We start from the raw sequence: 20,434 nt of genomic DNA, 5'->3' as shown, positions 1-20,434 counted from the left end.
TTTATTATTATGTTTGGCCTCACATTCCTCTTCCTTTGTTAGAAAAATCTACTTTGTGAGATGGAGTCTGGTCCCACTGAAGAAGATAACACCCTCGCTACCCCCTTTCCCAGCCTCCCTTACTGTAGGTCCATTGCGTCGACAAATGACCAGCCTCTGCCAGTGAGACATATCCTCCCCAGACTGTATCCGAAGCTGGTAATGAGAAGGGTAGAGGTCACACGGAGTCCATCCAAGTGAGGCCCGGGCGGGAGTAGCGGCCATGGCCAGGTTCCCAAGGTGGCAATGGTAGTCAGTCTAGCAACAGCACCCAATGTACAGCATTAGTGGCCTTGAGGGCTCCCAAGCCACCCTGGGAAGTGACCCACGTGGAGGGAACTGAGGCTCTCCCCCAACTTGCTGCTGTACAAGTGAGTCATTCAGCCTTCAGATGACTGTAGACCTGATGTCTGACTAGAACCTCATGGGACCTTGAGTCACAACCACCAGTTGATCCACTTTTAAAATTCATGACCCACAGAAACCATGGAAAACAGTAAATGATTATCATTGCTTTCAGACAATAAGCATTGGAGTACTTTTTTTATAAAGCTATAGATACGCAATATAGGCACCGACTTCTATGGAGGATCAGAAGAAGAAACGAATATATGAAGACTGTTAATGCATTTACCTTAAAACAAGTTCTAAAATCACTGGATTGCTGCACAGTTGTTTAGAAATGTTGTGCTATTAACTTCTTAGAGCTTATCAGTAGGGGAAAAAAAAAAGCTGTCCTTTGGAAATGGATAAATGATCTTAAAATCCATGTGGGAAAATAAATGTCAGAGGATAAGAATCTTTTGAGAAAATAAGAAAATTGGAAGATAATTGTCCTATTAGACATTAACACATCCCACAAAGGCAGTGTAATTAGAACACTCTGGTACTGACAGAAGATTAAGAAGTGAGATCAGTAGACCAAAATAGAATCAGAAATGGACAATATCCAGGAGTTATGATATGGCAAAAGGAGAATTTAAAATTAGCTGGAAAAGAATAACTCACCTGGCATAAAAACTATGAAAATAAGACAATAAGGATCATAGAAGAAAATTCAGGAGTTCGTATATAGGAGTCTCTTTAAAAGATATAAACAGGAAAGCTAGAGTCTATAAAAATGAGATAGAAAAGGGAGCACTGATATCTTTATAATTATTGAACCTTAAATCAAGTGCAAGTAACAGTGAATATTTCCCTCTACACAAAAGGGTACTGGATATTAAAGACCCTAGTAAACACCTTTTACAAAGAAAAGGAGACCTTATTTGTTTAAGAAAAATAATAAAAATTAGCTACACAGACAGTTCATGTCTTATTAACAAGTGAGATGACTCAGGCAAATAACACTGAATGGAGTCACTCGCCACTCAACCACTCACACAGGAGAAAGGCCTGTCCGCTGTTGCCTGTTCTTGTCTCTGGGTTCCTTCTTACCCTGTCCCTTCTACCCACAGGACCTTCAGCTCCTCATGGGCAAATCTATCCTATGGCAGGAATGATCTCAGTACCTTCTCTATGAAGCTTCCTTGATGATTTGTATTCCCAACTAAAAGCAATCTCCCCATTTTCTGGATCCTTACTCTTTTGTTGTATAGTTATTTAGTCCCATGTCTTAATACTCCTCTGAAATCACAAGTCTTTAATGGCAAGATGCAGGCCTAAGATATCATTATGACCTAATACCATTCCTCTACAAAGTACACTGTTGGTAGAGGTCATTGAGAAGATCTGACTGCCAGTTGATCAGGGAGCTGGACCCCAGCAATCAGAAACCCCTCATCTTTCGCCAGTCATTAGAATGTATACTCCACTTGCCTTTCCTGCCCCCCAGAGCCTGCTCTAAGGACACGGCCTTGAGGTAATGATATGGTTTTGAGATCTTTTGGTTGGTTGGTGTATGTGACTAAAACCAGTTAAAGCCTCTACATCGGCAAGTGGTTACAGAGATCTAATCATCTTGCAGCCACCCAGACAAGCCTCATATGTAAGTTCTCTTGCTTATTAAAGCTGTCACCTACCAGTCCAGAGCAGCCTGCCTCTTTCTTTGGCCTCTCTTTACCTGCCTAGGTAGAGGGGCCGGTTTCAGATCATATCAAGGAAGCTCCCATTACCTATAGTAATTTGGTGATATCCTAATGTATGAGTGATAAAAGAAGGCATGATTGCTGAGTTTCTTTCTTAAATTAGGCAAACTCAATCACTGGCACTTCTCTTCTAGATAGTAGTGATATACAGAATATTTTTTGCTAGGAGTATACTACTAAGAGTTAATAATACTACAGTTTTAGGGATTTCTCAATATTACAAAGCCCTTTCTCTGCCCCTATTCCATCACCACACATCTGCTAAATGACTATTCTGGCGTGGTAGCAGACACATAGTGAGGTCTCTATAAATTGCCACTAATTCTGAATCTGTTACATCCTTTCAAGTTTTAAAGAACTTACAGAAACTATTAAATTGTCCTAATACATCAGCAGAAGGTATAATGGCAAACAGATCTTGTCCACTGGGTATCTGCATCAATATGATCCCAGTGGTTTGTGGTCCAAAACATCCCTCCTCTCCTCAAATGTAGTGGTTTCAGTATGTCAGTAAGGAAAGATAAAATGCTATGTTGATACCTAATTAGTATGAGAAATTCATTACTCTCAAGGTGAAAAGCCTAATAGTGCAAGGTTAAATGACTATCAGTAACCCTTACAGTTAACAGCTTAAAGTTTGAAGAGCTTAAGCAAAGGAAGATTCTAAAGGATTCAGAAGCCTTGATGCCTTCTCTGGTCTAGAGCAGTCACATTGTTTAGTGGAGAGAGAGAGAACATGAGAAAAGGGAGGGTCAGAGGGAGAAGAAGACTCGCTGCCAAGCAGGGAGCCTGATGCTGGGCTTGATCCCAGGACTCCAGGATCATGACCTGAGCCGAAGGCAGTTGCTTAACCAGCTGAGCCACCCAGACACCCAAGGAGTAACAATTTTCAAAAAACCAAACTGATCAGACAACTCAACACACTAAGGGGATCTTAATGGGCAGAGAGGTTCTAAAGCATCTGTTATATTCTAATTGCTTCGATGACAACATCCAGTTTGGATCTACAAAATGAGCCTTCTTGTAAGTATAGTTTATCAAGGACTTATATCATTCTGCTGATGACTCCTCTCTCTAGGGGTACAGCCAATTTCATAAACATTTAAAAATGTTAAATTTCACATGTTGCCTTGATTCATAATCTGGTTACTAAGGAAATATGGAGACAGAATTTTCCTTTCTAAGTTCAAAGAAAAGGAAGTGAGAGGTCATTTCTGTCCTTACTGAATAGTGATGGGCCTGAACAGTTACTATAGTAACACCATCTATTGTCTGTGTAATGAGAGCCCGTAACCAGTTTCCCATCTCAAGTAACTCCTTTCAAAGCTACCGCCTTATCATTTGTTAAAGGTAATCTTTTCTGACCATGCTTAAAAACCAGTGGTATTCTAATTCACAGAATAAAATTTAGGCTCATTAACCTAGCATACATAGCCAGGTTGACTAACCCCTTCCTTGCACCTTATTCTGGTAATATCACACTTACTGATTGTTCCATGAATATACCCAGCTGTTTCCTACCCCTGAAATTTCGTGCTACTTGATTCTTTCTGAAGAATACTTCCCCTCCCCACAACCCCTTGGCAACTCTATTCATCTTCCTATTCATTCATCAAATGATTATTGAAAAAAATATTGTATGCTACGCTTATATTGGACTCTGAGAATACTACAGTGAATAAGATCTTGTACTGCCCTGGGGTGCCTGGGTGGCTCAGGAGGCTAAGAGGCTGGCTCTGGATTTTGGCTCAGGTCATGACCTCAGGGTTCTTCGATCAAGCCCCAAGCTAGCCTCCACGCTCAGTGAGGAGTCTACTTGAGATTCTCTCTCTCCCTCGCCCTCTGCCCCTCCTCCCATTTGTGCTCTCTCTCTCGCACTCACTCACTCTAAAACAAATAAGTAAATCTTTTTTCTTATACTGTGCTTTTTATTCCCTATACTGTGCTTTTTATTCCCATGACTTATTTTTTTTAATTAATTTATTTTTTCAGCGTAACAGTATTCATTGCTTTTGTACTGCACCCAGTGCCCCATGCAATCCGTGCCCTCTCTAATACCCACCACCTGGTACAAATAAGTAAATCTTAAAAAAGAAAAAATATTTTGTACTTCCCTCACTGACACAAGAAATTACAAACCTCACCCTCGGAAAAGTCCTCCCCAGGCTGTATTCCCATAGTGGACCTCTGTCTTCCACCTTCCTTGTTTACAGTATGTCTTGTCCTCATCATGGTGTCCTATAGTTATCAGCTTCCCTGACTACACTGGGAGCTCATTAAGACAGGATGTCATTTTCTTCATCCCTCTGTAATATCTGGCTTATTATACAGGGGAAAGGGAGAAAGGCAGGATACATATTTAAACCATGGACATTTAATGTTTTAGTGTATTTGCCCCTGGTGAAATGGCCTGCATTCTTGGCCATCTCCTCCAGGCCCTGATTTCTAGCCTTTCCTGCTCTCTCTTTAATTTCTTCTCTCCCTCCCTCTCTTAATTCCACCTGGGATCACTCAACATCCTGTTCATGACTGGCCTTTTGTCTTATATGCCATGGGGAATTTCACGGGGGGGGGGGGGGGGGGGCGGAGATTTAGGGCTTTGGAAGTGATGTGTCTCCATTTGGGACAACAGGTCCTCTGTGTGTGAGAGAAGCACCTAGTGGTGCTCTCTGGTATGATGACAAAGTTGTGCCCTGGTTTGGCCAGGATTTTACCTGGTGTCTGAGACCATGTTCCAAATAGGTCTCAACATCTACAACCTCATCTAGTGCCTTGAGCCCACTGGACCTCCCTAAATATTGATGCAGATGCTGAGGATAAGGCAAAAATCAACACTGCTTCCAGGGATGCCCAGTAACTCCTGTATACAGTGCCAAATAGCCCAGCACACAGATAGCACCACATAAGGAGGAGAAAAATGTAGAATGGAACTATCTTCAGTTCAGCTCATAGGCAAATCATAATTTTAAGAAATGAAATTTTTATTTTATACTTCAGCAATATTTTGTTTGGACTATAAATTGGGGTGGGTGCACAGTAAGAATTTCAGGGCTTAAGGACTTTAAAGCTATTGTTCTCAAAATGTGATCTGGGCCTGGAACATCAGCACTGCTGGGAACTTGTTAGAAATACAAATTGTTGGCCACATACCAGACCTGCATTTTTACAAACCCTGTAAGTGATTCTGATGCATGTTCAAGTGGAAGAGCCACTGATCTAAAGATTTTAAAATGGCCTTGATATATAGAGGAAACTAATATACTGAATTTGGAATTCAAAAGGGTCCCTTCAAATTAAGGATCTCTTGAAGTTATACAAATGCTAACTCATTCATTCTCTCTACTCCTTATTGATATAGGCAGGGAAAATATCACTGCTCCACTTTTAAATAGACATAAAACTAAATCCGGGGTTGGGTTGGGGGTCAAACCACTGCACACAATGTTTTCAGGGCTGCGAAGCTCAAATTTGCCTGGTCCAAATAATCAGAAAGGACATTTGCACCTGAAGTTTTTTCTCTCTTGTTGAGGTTTGGGAGAAGCTCTTGAAAATATTTGTGGAAGACACTTAACATCTTAACCTGCTCCACAGGCAACTGGACATTTCCAAAATGCATAGGCTGATGCTGTGAGTAAGCCTCACTCAATTCACAGAGGTTTCATTTCTTATATCTGGCATTTTTCATTTACATTGTCCCCCAGATCCTGTTAACGTTCTGATATATATTAACGCCACAGTGATTACTGTATTGTGAATCTCTCCCAAAATGTAGTTAGAGTAAAACAGGTCCTAGCTCCCTAAGCAGTCTCATATCTATAACACTGCGTAAGGAGATTTCTTCATGACTTCTAGTAATCTAGAAGCTCGGACTTCTGAAAGTAATAATATTCTCATCTGTGATGAGGGTCCCACTAGGAGTGCCTCCCCAGACAGGTATTTCAAAAGCATGCTCCCCATCATCTCAAAGTCTGCTAGCCCACCCCTTAGTGGCTCTCCTTTCCTGCACCCATCTTAGGCATGTAACTTTCACCTTGTCTGTCTTTGAAATTGCTCACCACACATCCATCTGCTTCCTGGCTTCTCAAATGAGCTACCAGCTCTCACCTGCTCCCACCTCTCTTGCTCCCTTTGTCCTGTAAGTTTATGCTAGCTTTGTTCACTTTCTGTCACTTGAAGGGAGCTCCAGGCAGAGAAAAAATGCATTTTTTATTCCATGTTTCTATTGCTCATTTTTATAAAAGCATACAGTCTAGAAGGGAATTTAGATATCATCTCTCCAATCCAGTGTTAATTTCTTTTTTTGCAGTGGAATCTATCTTTTTCAAGACACAACCTTATGTATAAGTCTAATTTATAAAACAGATACAAGTGAAACTATTTTGGTTGAAGCTGGTAAAGGAGCAGGGTGTGCATCTCATTTCTCTTAAAAATATTTTAAAATATCTGTCAAGGGCCTCCTCTGCACCAGACACTGCGTCAGACTCTGGAGAAACACAGATGAGCAGTGTAGACATAGGTTCTGTTCTCTAGCTGCTCAGAGACTTATCTGCTCTTGGAGGTCCCCAAGGAGCCCAGTCTGAAACTTACTGATCTAATCCAAGGTCCAGAGAAGAAAAGTGACTTGGCCAAAGGAAAGCCTTCCTGGTCTTCAAATCCATACTTGGATTTGAAGTTAAATGTACCCAGTAAGTGTTACTGATGTGCAGTGGAACAGATTGTAGAGCAATGATCAGGAGAAAAAATCCAGGAGCAATTTATGACTGAGGCTTTGCAGAGATGTGGAATAAGCTACACAAAGGGTATAAACTGTGCCTAAATCTCCTAATAAAATATTGGTGAATGTTTGCACACCTGAACACTTCATCTTTATTTCTGCCATTCCCTGTGAGGAGATTGTTTGGGCCATGCAATAAAAAAACTTAAAAAACCCAAAACAAAGAAAAAAAAAAATCCCAGCCTGTTTCACCCAGGACCTGTAGGTATATCCTCTGTCCTTCTACCCATGGCAGGTGTGACAATTCATCATCTATTGCTAGAAGTTTCCACAGTTGGGCTTTTCCGATTATAGAAAAAGAAGGAGAAACTAAGAAATAGGGTTTTATCCTTGAAGCACAGTCATCCAATTTATTGAAACTGACAATGCTAAAGAAATTTCAGCTTTGTTTTTCAAACCAAATCGCTTCTAGTAACTGAATGACCTTCCAAGTGATGGTCCTTGTAGCTTGACTGAATGCAATCTCTTTCTACAGGAAGACTGAGTTTTATTATGCACTGCCAGATCACAGCTTGATCACAATGGACCACTAAATTCCAACTTTTTCATCCTTGGAGACTGCTGGTCACTTACAGTAATAAACTTTGAGTTGTCTGGGCCTGGGCCAGACTTCCACCTTCTCTTGGCCTCAGTTTCCTCCTATATAAAATGAATAGGTTGGACTAAAATATCTGTAAAATTCCTTCCAAGTGAGGTGCCTGGGTGGCTCAGTTGGTTAAGCACCTCCTTTGGCTCAGGGTCATGATCCCAGGGTCCTGGGATTGAGTCCCACATAGGGCTCCCTGCTCAGTATAGAGCCTGCTTCTCCCTTTCCCTCTACTGCTCCCCCTCCTCCATCAAATAAATGAATAAAATCTGAAAAAAAAAAAAAAAAGATTCCTTCCAAGTGTTCTACTCCTCAGATATTCCTTTGGAATCAGCAGGTAGCATTACATTTTGGAATCTGAAGCAACTTACCTAGAGAGGTGCAACCCAGGACATTTTCCAGACACCTGACCAGTGCTTCAATATCACTGTCCTGTCAAAACAAGAGGGATTTACTTCTGTGTATGATAGAAGAATATTTATTGACATAGAAAAGTGTTTTTGCCACATTTAGGCAAAACAAAACAAAAGATGGTGACAAAATTATTTGACAGTATGAGCCCATTAAAAATTTTTTTGCAATTGATGTATAATTAACATACAGTGTTATTATTAGTCTCAGGTATACTATATAATGATTCAACATTTCCATACATTACTCAGTGCTCATTAAGGTAAGTGTAATCTTAATTCCCTCACCTGTTTCACCCATCCTCCCACCCATCCCCCCTCTGGCAACCACCAGTGCTCTGTATTTAATAGCAGCTAATGTCTCTTTTTGTTTGTTCATTTGTCTGTTTCTTAAATTCCACATATGAGTGAAATCATGTGGTATTTGTCTTTTGCTGACTTTATCTTTTTCTCACTTAACATAATATCCTCTAAGGCCATCCATGTTGGTGCAAATGGCAAGATTTCATTCTTTTTGATGCCTGAGTAATATTCTCTTATATATAAATTATATATATATATCACATCTTCTTTATCCATTCATCTATGGATGGACATTTGGGCTGCTTCCATATCTTGGCTATTGTAAGCAATGCTGCAATAAACATAAGGGTGCATCTATCTTTCCAACTTTTTTGTTGTCTTTGGGTAAATATCCAGTAGTGGAATTACTGAATCTTATGGTAATTCTATTTTTAATTTTTTGAGGCACCTCCATACTGTTTTCCACCATGGTTGTACCCATTTACATTCCCACCACCAGCGCATGAGGATTCCTTTTTCCTCCATACCCTCATCAGTATTCGCTATTTCTTGTGTTCTTATTTTAGCTGTTCTGACAGGTATAAAGTAATATCTCATTGTGGCTTTGATTTGCATCTCTCTCATGATTAATGATTTTGAGCATCTTTTCATGTGGGCCGTTGTATGTCTCTTTTGGAAAACAGTCTATTCAGGACCTCTGCCCATTTTTAAATTGAATTGTTGGGTTTTTTTTGTGTCGAGTTGTATAATTTCTTATATATTTTGAATATTAAACCCTTCTCGGGTATATCATTTGCAAAGATCATATCCCATTGAGTAGATTGCCTTTTTGTTTTGTTGATGGCTTCTTTCACTGTGCTAAAGTTTTTTATCTTGGTGTAGTATGATCCAATTTTTTAAAAGAAAAATATCTATACCTATATTTATACGTATACATATATATATTTCAATCTCTCCATCTCTATCAATCTGTAGATCTATTCCTCTATCTCTCCAATGGGAAGAACCCACACTGAAAATGTTAACAGTGGTTTTGACTATAAGGTAAGATTATAGATGATCTTTATTTTCTCCTTTGTGTACTTGCGTCTTTTCTAAATTTTTTATAATAAATAAATATTACTTACTTAATTTACAAAATAGTAAATGCTACATGGAATGGGGAAAAGGGTTTTAGTTCATCTATAATCTATTCAATACATCAAAAATCAAGTGAAGGGCGCCTGGGTGGCTCAGTGGGTTAAGCCTCTGCCTTCGGCTCAGGTCATGATCTCAGGGTCCTGGGATCGAGGCCCGCATTGGGCTCTCTGCTCAGCAGGGAGTCTGCTTCCCTCTCTCTCTCTCTCTCTCTGCCTGCCTCTCTGTCTACTTGTGATCTCTCTCTGTCAAATAAATAAATAAAATCTTTTAAAAAAAATCAAGTGAATATTTTTTTTCTAGGGAATGTCTCTACCAATTCTTCTTTGGAAATGTATGGTCTTCAAAGGGTCATAAACCCAAGAATTGCACCTCTTACTTACCTTAGCTCTCAATAAGAGTCAGATACCCTCATGAGAGCTAAGGGAGGGTACCAAAACTGTATTTGGCAACAAATACTGTCTTTACTACAAAATAAATGCCTGTCCTCTATCCAGGAGACTGGAAATATACACAATAGCATCATAATGATCTGGGAAAATGGAACCATTTAATTATTTTCAGGTTACATTGAGGGAAATCAATAATTTGTGGCTCACCTGCTCCATTTCAAAACAAGCAACACATTTTATTTGAAGTATTTGTGAACTTTAGAAAAATGCACTGTAGTATAAGAGTACTCTAAAACATTGCATAAATGTGTTGTTTCAAAATATAACATCTAGTGGGGTTTGAGCAGCTTTGTATGCATGTGATAAAAACCCAGCATCATTTCATGCTCTGATGTATAGAAGAGGCAAAGATGAAGAAGGTATGTTTGGCCAACGTTGGTCAATGAGGCTAAAGCACTAACTGAAGACCCTGGTGTCCAGCCCAGTAATAGGGAGGCAGGATGATTCAGAAGAGGAAAAAACAGATCCCTTCCTTCTTCTGCACTCTTGTGGACTCCAAACTTAACAGGGACAGCCTTGACTCAAAGAGAAACCCAGCAGAGACATCCTCTGTTGAAGGTAAAGCAAAGCACACACTGACATTCACAGGTGGTGACACCAACCTCTTGTTCCTCCACTAAATGTGCTGGTCTGGTTCAAGTGGCTTGACTTCCCAGGTCTAAGGTTCTGCATCTATGAAACTAGCAGTTGAATCAGATGATTCTTAAGGGGTTTTTCAGCTCTAAAACCTGGTTCTTCCACAAAGAGTTAGATGGACAGTAAGTGTGTGGATTGTTTTCCAATATGGCTACAATAATCCTTCCTATTCCTTTGTTCCTATGTCATTCCTCACATCAAAAGTTAGATTCTCTTTCCCCATGCCTTAACCTGGCCTTGTGACTTGCTCTGGGCCTCAGAATGTGGCAGAAGTAATGTTCTGTGACTTTTACTACTAGGCCTTAAGAGGTCATGTAGCTTCCATTTTTATTATCTTGGAAGCCAAAAACCATGTAAAGAAGTTCAGGCTCTCCTACTGGAGAGATACTATGGTGAGATGCCCTGCAGCATGAGAAGCCATGTGGAAGGAGACAGAGGCCCCCAGTCACAGTCAGCATCAATTGTCAGACATATACATGAGGCCATCTTGGACCCCTAAGCCGAGCTCCCAGCTAAATGCAGCCCCATGAGTGACTTTAAACAATATCACACGGAACAGAACTATCTAGTGAGTCCAGGCAATCTACCTAGAGAATCATGAGAGACAATAAATCACTGTTTAAAACCATTAAGTTTTGAAGCATTTTGTTACACAGTAAGTAAGATAACTAATAACTGAAACACTAAATAAACTGAGATTGCTTACCAAGTATTTCACATTTTTATGTCCCCAGCACCCAGCATGGCCCCAGGAGCATGAGGAATGCTAAACGCTTACCTGTGCAGATCTCTTCCAGTCTCAATGATTTCCAAGGAAGTAAAACAGAAGAATGGCATTGACTGTTTAGATCACAGTCTAACCCTAGTTGGACAGCAGGGTTCTTCCCACTCAAAGTACATCCTTACTGAGAAAGTGGAGGAAAAAGCATACTACTTCTTCTTAACTTTGTAGCCTCAGTCAAGTTGGTTAACCTCTCTAATTGTCATTTTCCTCATTGTAAAAGGAGAATAATGTCTTCTCTCACACACAGGGCTCTTACAAAAAACAAATGAAATAATAAAAAGCCTTTAGTAGAGGGTATGGCTTGTTGGAAATACCATTGGGTGGAAGAAGAGAGTTGGATAGAACAGGATGGAATGGGAAAAGAACAGAGATATAAAAGGTTAAAAAGTCCCAATCACTGTGCCTGCCACAGGACATGGAGATTTGCAATAAGTATCTGAGTTGAGTCAAAGCAATAAAAACAACAAGCACCAGAGTCAGGCTGTAGGAAGCATCTGAGTGGCTGGGACATCTAACATAGAGGACAGGGAATCCTGTAGAAGAGTGTGGGAAGGGCGGAAATAATTCTAATGAAATTGAATGAATGAATGAATGAATGAGTGAGTGAGTGAATGAATACTAACTTGTACTGAAGTCTTAATATGTGCCATTGTTCAACCAGTCTACATGTGTTAATTCATTTAAACTCAACTAAGTGGTGCTATTTTCCTCCCCATTTAACAGTTGAGAAAACCGAGGCACAGACAGGCTCCATATTGTGACTATTTCATGTAACTAGTAAGAGGTGGAACAGGTGGTGTTCTCCAGAGCCTGAATTCTTCTTAGTCACTACAGTACACATACATATACATGTAGATATACAGTACACATACGTAGAGTAGAAGGCAGGGCTCCAAACCCAAGCAGAGCTTCACAATATTACTGGAGGAACCAGAGTGCAAGCTCATGAAAAAAACTCAAAAATAATTCTTTGCTGAGATATATATGCAATATAATGCAGCCTGGGGACAAATGCAGCTACAGATGGGCTGGGTGCGGAGGGGTGGGCTCTTCATCAATGGCTTCCAACTCCAGGTTCTAAGAGAACCGTAAGCAAAGCATCAGTTCTCCATCTAAATTCGGCCTCAAGAAGAGTAAACAAACAGTCTGCCAATTTCCCTTCTTGCCCTGAAGACTAGGGCAGAAGAGGTCATGGACAATGACTGAGCTCAATTTACATTCCCAACAAAGGACAAGTAACTTTCTGTCTCTAAGATGCAGATTAATTAGGGCATTAAGACCAAAACTCCAATTGTACCCACTGAACAATATTTTTAAAATTTGGAAATAGTATCAGACCTACAGGAAAATCTGTATCCACAAATCTGATCCTGTGGATTACAAAATGCATTCCCTCTTTCTGCTGTAATTCATCACTGCATTTGTTTTGTAGCTATGCATATTCTGCCCACCTTGTTTGATTTCACTGTAAATTTCAAGGAAGATATTTATAAGGAAAACTTCAGTGGTGATAGTTCTTACCAACTTCTATTCTTCCTTTAAAATAGGTTTTTTTCCATGTATTTAATTTCCTAAGTTTCAGATTTAATATCTGTTACTTCCTAATATACTGCTACCAGAATATTAGAATTTGCCTGATTGTTTGTGGTGGGTATTAGTAAGTTCTGGTTAAATTACAATTTGAAGGTTTTTAAAAAGCGCTTTGACCATATGTATGTTTACATTTAATAACAAATCATTTAAAAACCATTCACAAGTTTTGGGGTTTTTTTTTGTTCGTTTTTTCATTTTTGCTGACTGTAATTCAAAATGAAAGCTTTTTGTTCTGGTATTTAACCTATTTTTATAAGCAGCTGATGACACCATATTTAACTTTATATCTCAGTGATAGGAAAATAGTTGCATTGGTCTTGCATAAGACATTAATTCTCATACTTCATATAAGGAGTATTAGTACGGTCCCTTTTTATTATGTTTGAGTTAAATTTTGCTCTAAGGAAAACTACAATTCTTAAGCATCCCCATTATTAAATTTGAAGATTCTTTAACAGATTACAGCAAAGTTCATTATAAAACTGTTATGGTGTCTTCAAAGACCATAAAATCTGAGACACTGAGAGAATTGGTCCGTTTGTATTCTGTATTTCCATTATTTGCCAAAAGGAATGGGGTTAAGATTACATTTGTTTCCTCTCTACTTCCTATGGATCCACATCCCCATGTTTAACTGACATACTAGGGGCTCAGTTGTGTCTTATTAAAGAATATATTAAAGAAAACTTTTTTTAAAAAGTTGCAAAAGCAGTACAAAATTCCCATATACCCTTCACCTTGATGTTGGGGCACCACGTTCACATGCTCATTCCCCCATCTATCTATAAACACCAAGGTTTCTCTACGTTGGTGTCACTGACATTTTGGGCCAGATAATTCTGTGAGTATGTTACAGGATGCTTAGTAGCATACTTGGCTTCAACTCACTAGATGCCAATAAAATATTCCCATCACTCATCTCTCAACCCTGGGATGTAGAAACCAAAAAAGTCACAAGGCACTGCCAAACGTTTCCTGAGGGGCAAAATCTCCCCTGACTGAGACCAGGTGATCTACATATATAGCTCTATCTTCCCATACATATTATTTTCTCCTGGTTAAATCTGAACAACTTGGTGATCAAAATAAATTACACTAATAGATTAAGAAGCTACAGAATTAAATAAGATGCCAACTATACTTTTTAACATTTAAATGAAACTTTCTGTATTTTGAAAAAGAGGGAACTCATTACAAAGATCAGCTTCTTTTATTTTTTTTATATTAAATAATTTAGGAAAGGAGTTAGGGAACTTGTTTTACTGCACTGCAATTAATTTAGCAATAAACTCATTCCTTGTGTTGCAGAAATTATCATTTAATCGAACATAAAAGACCCCAGTAGAAATATATCCACCCCCAGGAGAAAGGAAGAAAATGGAAATGAATACCAACGTCTTTTCAAAAGATGATTTCCACTATTCTGTGCCATGTTTGTACTTCAGCAAGAAGTTCAGTCATGGAAACACCTTGCAGGAGCATATTATGGCTGGTACAATGCACAGATTATGCTGTTGCCTGGAACCTGTGCATTTCCTCACTGTTTCACAATTTAAATTAATCTCTGCCAGAGCTAAGTGGCCTAAAAAAGCAACCACCTCCAGACAGAAGCCAAATTACAGTGCCACCAGCCTGCACTCATTTCAGCCAAGTGCCAGGGAGCCGAATTTCAAATGCTGTGCAAATGATGTCACGGTTCTTTTGCTGATGAATGTAGACACTCTTCAGGCCTCCTTCCCCCATAACCACCAACTCCTCCCTAATAGGAATAGGTCCCTGAGGCATGAGGAACATCAGATAAGACTCAGCTCTGAAAAACTGCCCCACAGATTCAAGTGCAGTCAAACACCCAGATTTTTTTCAGAAGTAGATGCAGTAATTTGGCCAGTATATTAGAAATTGCTCCTAAGGGGGCAAAGGCAGCTGTTCTGAAAAGGTCGGTGGGATCTGTAATGGACGTGAGACCTACCAACACCTGCCCAGAGGCCGCAAAGAAAGCCATGACATCTGGGGCAACCTGTCCTTTGAAACAATGTTTATACAGAGATATTAAAAATAATACATCCTCTAGTAATTCATATTTATTTTTTATTCTGGAAAATAATAGAAAATTATCAAAAGAAAATAATATCACCAAAGTAACCCATCACTGTTGATGCAACTTTCACCAATATATATGCACATATCTAGTCAGTCTTTTTTACCTAGACCTATCTTTCAGATATTTGAAATTATACTGTAGATGTATGGTATACATGGAACACACAGACAATCATGCATTTTTGTTTGGACGTTCATCCCATGCTAGTAAGAATTCTCCAGGAACATAATTTGAATAGCAGCACAAAATTGCGCTGTATAGCCATATCACATTCTTTATCCCGTGCCTCCATCACCAGACATCTTGTTGCCTCCACTTTTTTTGTTGTAAGTACTACTGCAGTGACTATCATGGGACATAAAACTTGGCCCCATGTATAACATTATTTTTTAGGTTAGTGGAATCGTTGAGCCAAAGAATGTGAACTTTTAGAAACTGTCCTCTTTTCTCTGTTCTCACTCTTTACTACATGCTCCCACCCATCCCAAGGAGTGCATTTTCTCCACAAGGAGCTCCTTCCTACTTTGTTTCATCCTCCTCTCACGGAAATTTGCTTTCTCTCAAGAAAAGATACTGGGAAAGCCCAGGACAATTGATAAGGCTCATGTGTTATCTCAGGATATTTGTGTTTCGATAAGGGATACAACCTCATATCAGAGGAATGAATTTCTAATAGCAAATTTCAGGCAGCAGAAAGCAGGCATGTCAAAGGAGAAAATCACGTGGTATCATTACAGGGCTATAAAAATCATACTGCATAGATTCTCACTTATTCATCAGCAAGTTCTGTCTTACTAAATAATCCAGAATATCTCCTCATCTTAGAGCTAGCCGTGGTGAAAGATTTAGTTCACACACACAGGTGTCACTCCACTACCCAGTTTATTCCATTTAGGAACCATTTACGGAATACTGGTTATGTGCCAAATGTGTACGAAGATGAAAGAGACAGATGTAGCTTTAGCTCACTATTTGGGGACAGATGATCCATTTCCATAGATGGGAGAGAAGAGAAGGCATGAACAGAGGCTGGGAGGGGTGAACTTGTGTCCCAGGGTATCCCAGAGCATCCTCTTCCAGCAGTCAATTCCCACATTATTTCCCCTGCAATACACACTCTCTACCATCAGGTGGCTGGTGGGAACCCAGAAGCTAAACTGGAAACCAGTACAAAGGCCTTTCTTTCTATTAAAAGAGAAAGAGCCAAACATTAAAAGTAAACATAAAAATCCAACAGCTACTGTAGCTCAAGCCACCATCAGCTCTTGCCTGGACCATGCAACAACCTCCTTTCTTCTCTCTGCTGTAGCACCGCTTTAATCGATTTCCCCCACAAGAGTCATTACTTTGTTGCTGTGCATGGAATACAATCCAGAGCCCTGTATACAGAAGGAAATCCTGTCATGGCTTGCCATGCCCCGTTTGATCCCGCTCCTCTCCATCTTTCCAACCTCGCCTCCTCCTGCTTCTCTCCTGTTGACTCTGCTCCAGCCACACTGCTCTCTTTTTTCAAAGGCACCATGATCTTTTGCACCGTGGGGCCCTTCTCATGGCTGAAAATGCTCTGGCTTCACATACTTAAGTGACTGTCTTCCTCCTCCTTCAAATCTCAAACGTTCTGTCTAAATTACATTTCTACCACCGCTTCAGTCAACCCTCCCGCAGTGCTCTGTTTCTTTTGATTCACTTATCCAAAGACAAAATTAAATGTTTTGTTCGTTATTGTGAGCTCCATGAGTGCAGGACCGTGCCTGTTGAGTAATTATTAGCTCGGAGCTGGGCAAATGGGAAGCAATCAATAAACAGAAAAGTCACACCAAGACAATGAACAGAGTATTCCTGTTTCTACCTTACCATGCAGGTTTTACGTAAATTCAGAGTTCCCAGTCCTGCGCAAACTTGAATGCATTTAGACTTTGAATGCATTTCCCCCATTCAATTCTTTCAGCGGCTCTTATTTGCTGAGCTTCCTTCTGAGCCACCTGATGGTCATCTTCTGCTTCCATCTGTCACTTTCTTTCTTGGCTCTCAGATGTTCTCTCATAAGGCTATTCCCTGACTCCTTCTGAGCTGACCCCAGGGACAGATAGACCTCACAGGCTACTACCCCCAACTGGAACTTCCTTTGGTGAGATCCCTTCTCCTGAGCCTTCTGGGAAACTTCCTTCCAAATGTCCCAAAATGATGAATGTGCTTTCAAAGATGAGCCCACTGTGGGCTGAAGCCTTGCACAAAGTTCTCCTTCCCTGTGACCACCACAGAGTACACATTGCTAGGCACTGTGGGACACACAACTACTGAAGGATAAAAGCCTCACATGGAGGATGAGAGTGTCAGGTGTAGAATTTCTCAGCCCAAATTTAGGTTTCTGCTCATTAGTTTCTCAGGCTTTCCTTGCTTCAAGCTTGGTCCTTCCTGGGGCTGGTTCACGAATCCTCCTAATTCCACATTCTAACAGGCCTCACGTTATTTGTCCTACAGATCCTATGACCCATAAGGAACTGGACACTTTACTCTCTGGGTCACAGATTTATCTACCTTGGCCTCAACGAAACTGTAACTCATCAAGGCAATGTATGAAAGCATCCCTGCTACTGTTACTAAACAACATGTACTGTCATTTATCAAAGTATGTATGAACAACTTTCTAAAATGAATCTATGAAAATATGTCTTGGCAACATGGTCTATGGTATCTTAGAGATTCATAACCTTCATGAAAGTATTGAAAGCTTTGAAAAGCCTTCTAGTAAAGATCTAAAACCTTGTTTAACATTATGCTTCCCAAGCCTAATTGTCTGTGAAACCCAGCTTATCCTGTGGAAGTCCCAGAAAGATCGTTTGGGAACTCCTCATGTGGGCAAATACCTTAACAGACCTTCCTGTTCTGTACACTCTGGAATCCTCAGTGTCTTTACTGAATTTAGTCCTGGGACTTCACAAGCTATCTGTCCTTACTCTTTTGTTCAAATAAAAGTTTTCTACTATAAGAAACTCTATTCTATTATACATAAGTTCCTCTCATTAGAAGAAAGATTGCTTTAGTATCTTTAGCTCTAAACTGCCTTTAATTTTTCAACTAAGACATGTCTTTTGTTCTTTCTTTGAGATTAAAAAATAATGTTTCTTTCCCACCCCTGCCCTCAAATGACCTTTATGTTTCTTTAAAATATTTCTTTAAAACATTTAGCAAGCTCTAGCATTTCAACTAGTAGAAATTTATATGTAGTTATTTATATCTTGCTACTTCGTATTAGAATTAAGATTCCTTAGATTGTGGAGCAACTTTTAAAGAAAAGATAGAGCATGTTTTGCTTTTTTCTCTACGGAGGTTAACTGAAAGGATTTTTATATGTTAGCCCTACAAACATAGGTCACAGTTACCCAAAGGGATTTTAGGATGAAACTGGAAAAGTATTTTTGAAATCAGTAACTCACATTTGGTGATAGCAGATCTGTATCAAATCCTGTGTTAATTTGAATATTAAAATTCAGTGTGCTTCAATGAATTTCTCAGTCTCCTTTTTTTAATGAAAGTGTAGTTGACATACAGTATTATTTTAGTTTCAGGTGTACAACATAGTGATTCAACATTTATATACATTACAAAGTGATCACCACAGTAAACTAGTTACTGCCTCACTCTCCTTTTAATTGCTGACCTGTGGAGAAAAACCTAAAAGGAGCAATGGAAACAGTTAACAGGAAACTTTTGCATGGAGTAATTTCTACCTCACACCTGTGAGAGGGAAGCTTTCCAACCTTATTTCTTATTCTTAGGAAGTGGAGCTCTTGGCCTGTTTCTAGGCACAGATCAGCTTTGGAGGTAAGGTATAGATACACAGTCCTCTTACCCAGTGATTCTCAAATTTCACTGTGTGTAGGACTCATCCAGGGATCTGGCTAAGAATGCAGAATCTGATTCAGCAGGTCTGGAGTAGGGCTGAGATTCTGCAGAATCTGATTCAGCAGGTCTGCAATAGAGCTAAGATTCTGCATTTTAACAAGCTCTCAACAGCAACTGATGTTGCTGGCCCGTGGACCACAGATTCAAGGACTTTAGCCAACATGAATGATTGGTGATAGTCTACTTTAATGAGCTTGCCATTAAAGTAGAGGATTGTTCTAGAAACATTGAGGAAACAATGAGGACTGTTCTAGAAACATTCTGTTTGCCTTAGAGAATTCTCAATTATTCAATTAGTAAAAATGTTACTTTAAGTTTGGGAAGAATTTCCACAAGCACCTATTTTGCTAACTCAAGACTTTTCAACTTCAGTACTAGTGATGTGTTAGGCTTGGTAATTCTTTGGGTGGGGGGCTGTCATGTGCACTGTAGGATGTTTAGCAGTATCCCTGGCTTCTACCCACTACAGTACCCTCCCTCATCCAAGCTGTGACAATTAAACATGTCATCAGACATTTCCAAATACCCTTTGGAAGGTAATACCCGCAATGTGCTGACATGGAATCACTTAGCATCATGATATTTGTTACACTGTGTTATAGATATGAGTTTATAACTTTTAATTACAATGTAGATACATTTCACAACTCTGACATCATCTTCATGTAAAAATCAAGATGGCTTTCAAGAAGCACTATTTAAGCATTAAGACTAAGAAATCTGTCCTTCCCTGCATGGCTTCCAGAACAAGATGCCCTTTCTTTGCTCAGCTTTACATTTAGAATAGTGAGATGTGTATGCCCAAACATATATGTGGAGGGAGGGGCTATAACTATAGAACTTACATTAAAACCAAGGATATATGAAGCAATAGCAAAATCTCTTTACTTTTGTTTTCATTCAAGAAATATGTGAAAAACTTTGGTGTGTATAGTACTAGATATGTTCATGATGAATTAGAGAGTGACAAAACTCAAAAGAATCACATTTATCATTGAAGTCTTCTGTGTCAGATACTTTAATATTTTGAACCTTGCATACACTAGAAATCAAAAATTCAATTAAATGGCAGCTTTGAGTTAACACTTTTTTAATGTTCTGAAGCCTTTTTATGGGCCATTAGAAAACAAAACAAAACAAAAAACCAACCACCTAAAATTGCCAACCACTTCTCTTGTTTTCCTAGTCAACTTAGTATTGGTATAATTAGAGAATTATGACTCCTGAAAAACATAAAAATCTCCCAACCATGAAGAATTCAGTGGTGTACACATTAATAAAAGAAAGGATAAGAACCATATAATCCTGTTAATAGATGCAGAAAAAGCATTTGACAAAATATAGCACACGTTCCTGATAAAAACCCTCAACAAAGCAGGGATAGATGGAATATACCCAAACATCATAAAGGCCATATACAAAAGAATCACAGCTAATATCATCTTCAGTGAAGAAAACTAGGAGCCTTTCCCCTATAGTCAGGAATAAGACAAGGATGTCCACTCTCACCAATACTATTTAAGATAGTACTAGAATTCTCTCTTAGGCTCACAATCAGACAACAAGAAAAAATAAAAAGCATCCAAGTCAGCAAGGAAGAAGTCAAACTGTCGCTATTTGCAGATG

General features: G+C 39.4%; 1 protein-coding gene across 8 annotated transcripts in view; it reads right to left on the bottom strand.

Annotated features, from left to right (window-relative positions):
• NEK11 (NIMA related kinase 11) overlaps window positions 1-20,434 on the bottom strand; it is a 254,435-nt gene that overhangs the window by 60,765 nt on the left and 173,236 nt on the right. For all 8 annotated transcript variants that reach the window (XM_059162590.1, XM_059162595.1, XM_059162596.1 and 5 more), the window contains one exon: window positions 7,858-7,918. In XM_059162590.1, the coding sequence (XP_059018573.1) occupies window positions 7,858-7,918 (61 nt within the window). The remainder of the gene's footprint in view (window positions 1-7,857; window positions 7,919-20,434) is intronic.

The sequence above is a fragment of the Mustela lutreola genome, chromosome 2 (genome assembly GCF_030435805.1).
Source record: "Mustela lutreola isolate mMusLut2 chromosome 2, mMusLut2.pri, whole genome shotgun sequence".
Classification (NCBI taxonomy): Eukaryota; Metazoa; Chordata; class Mammalia; order Carnivora; family Mustelidae; genus Mustela; species Mustela lutreola.
Note: the sequence above shows the minus strand (reverse complement) of the source record. Positions and strands in the feature narration are given on the sequence as shown.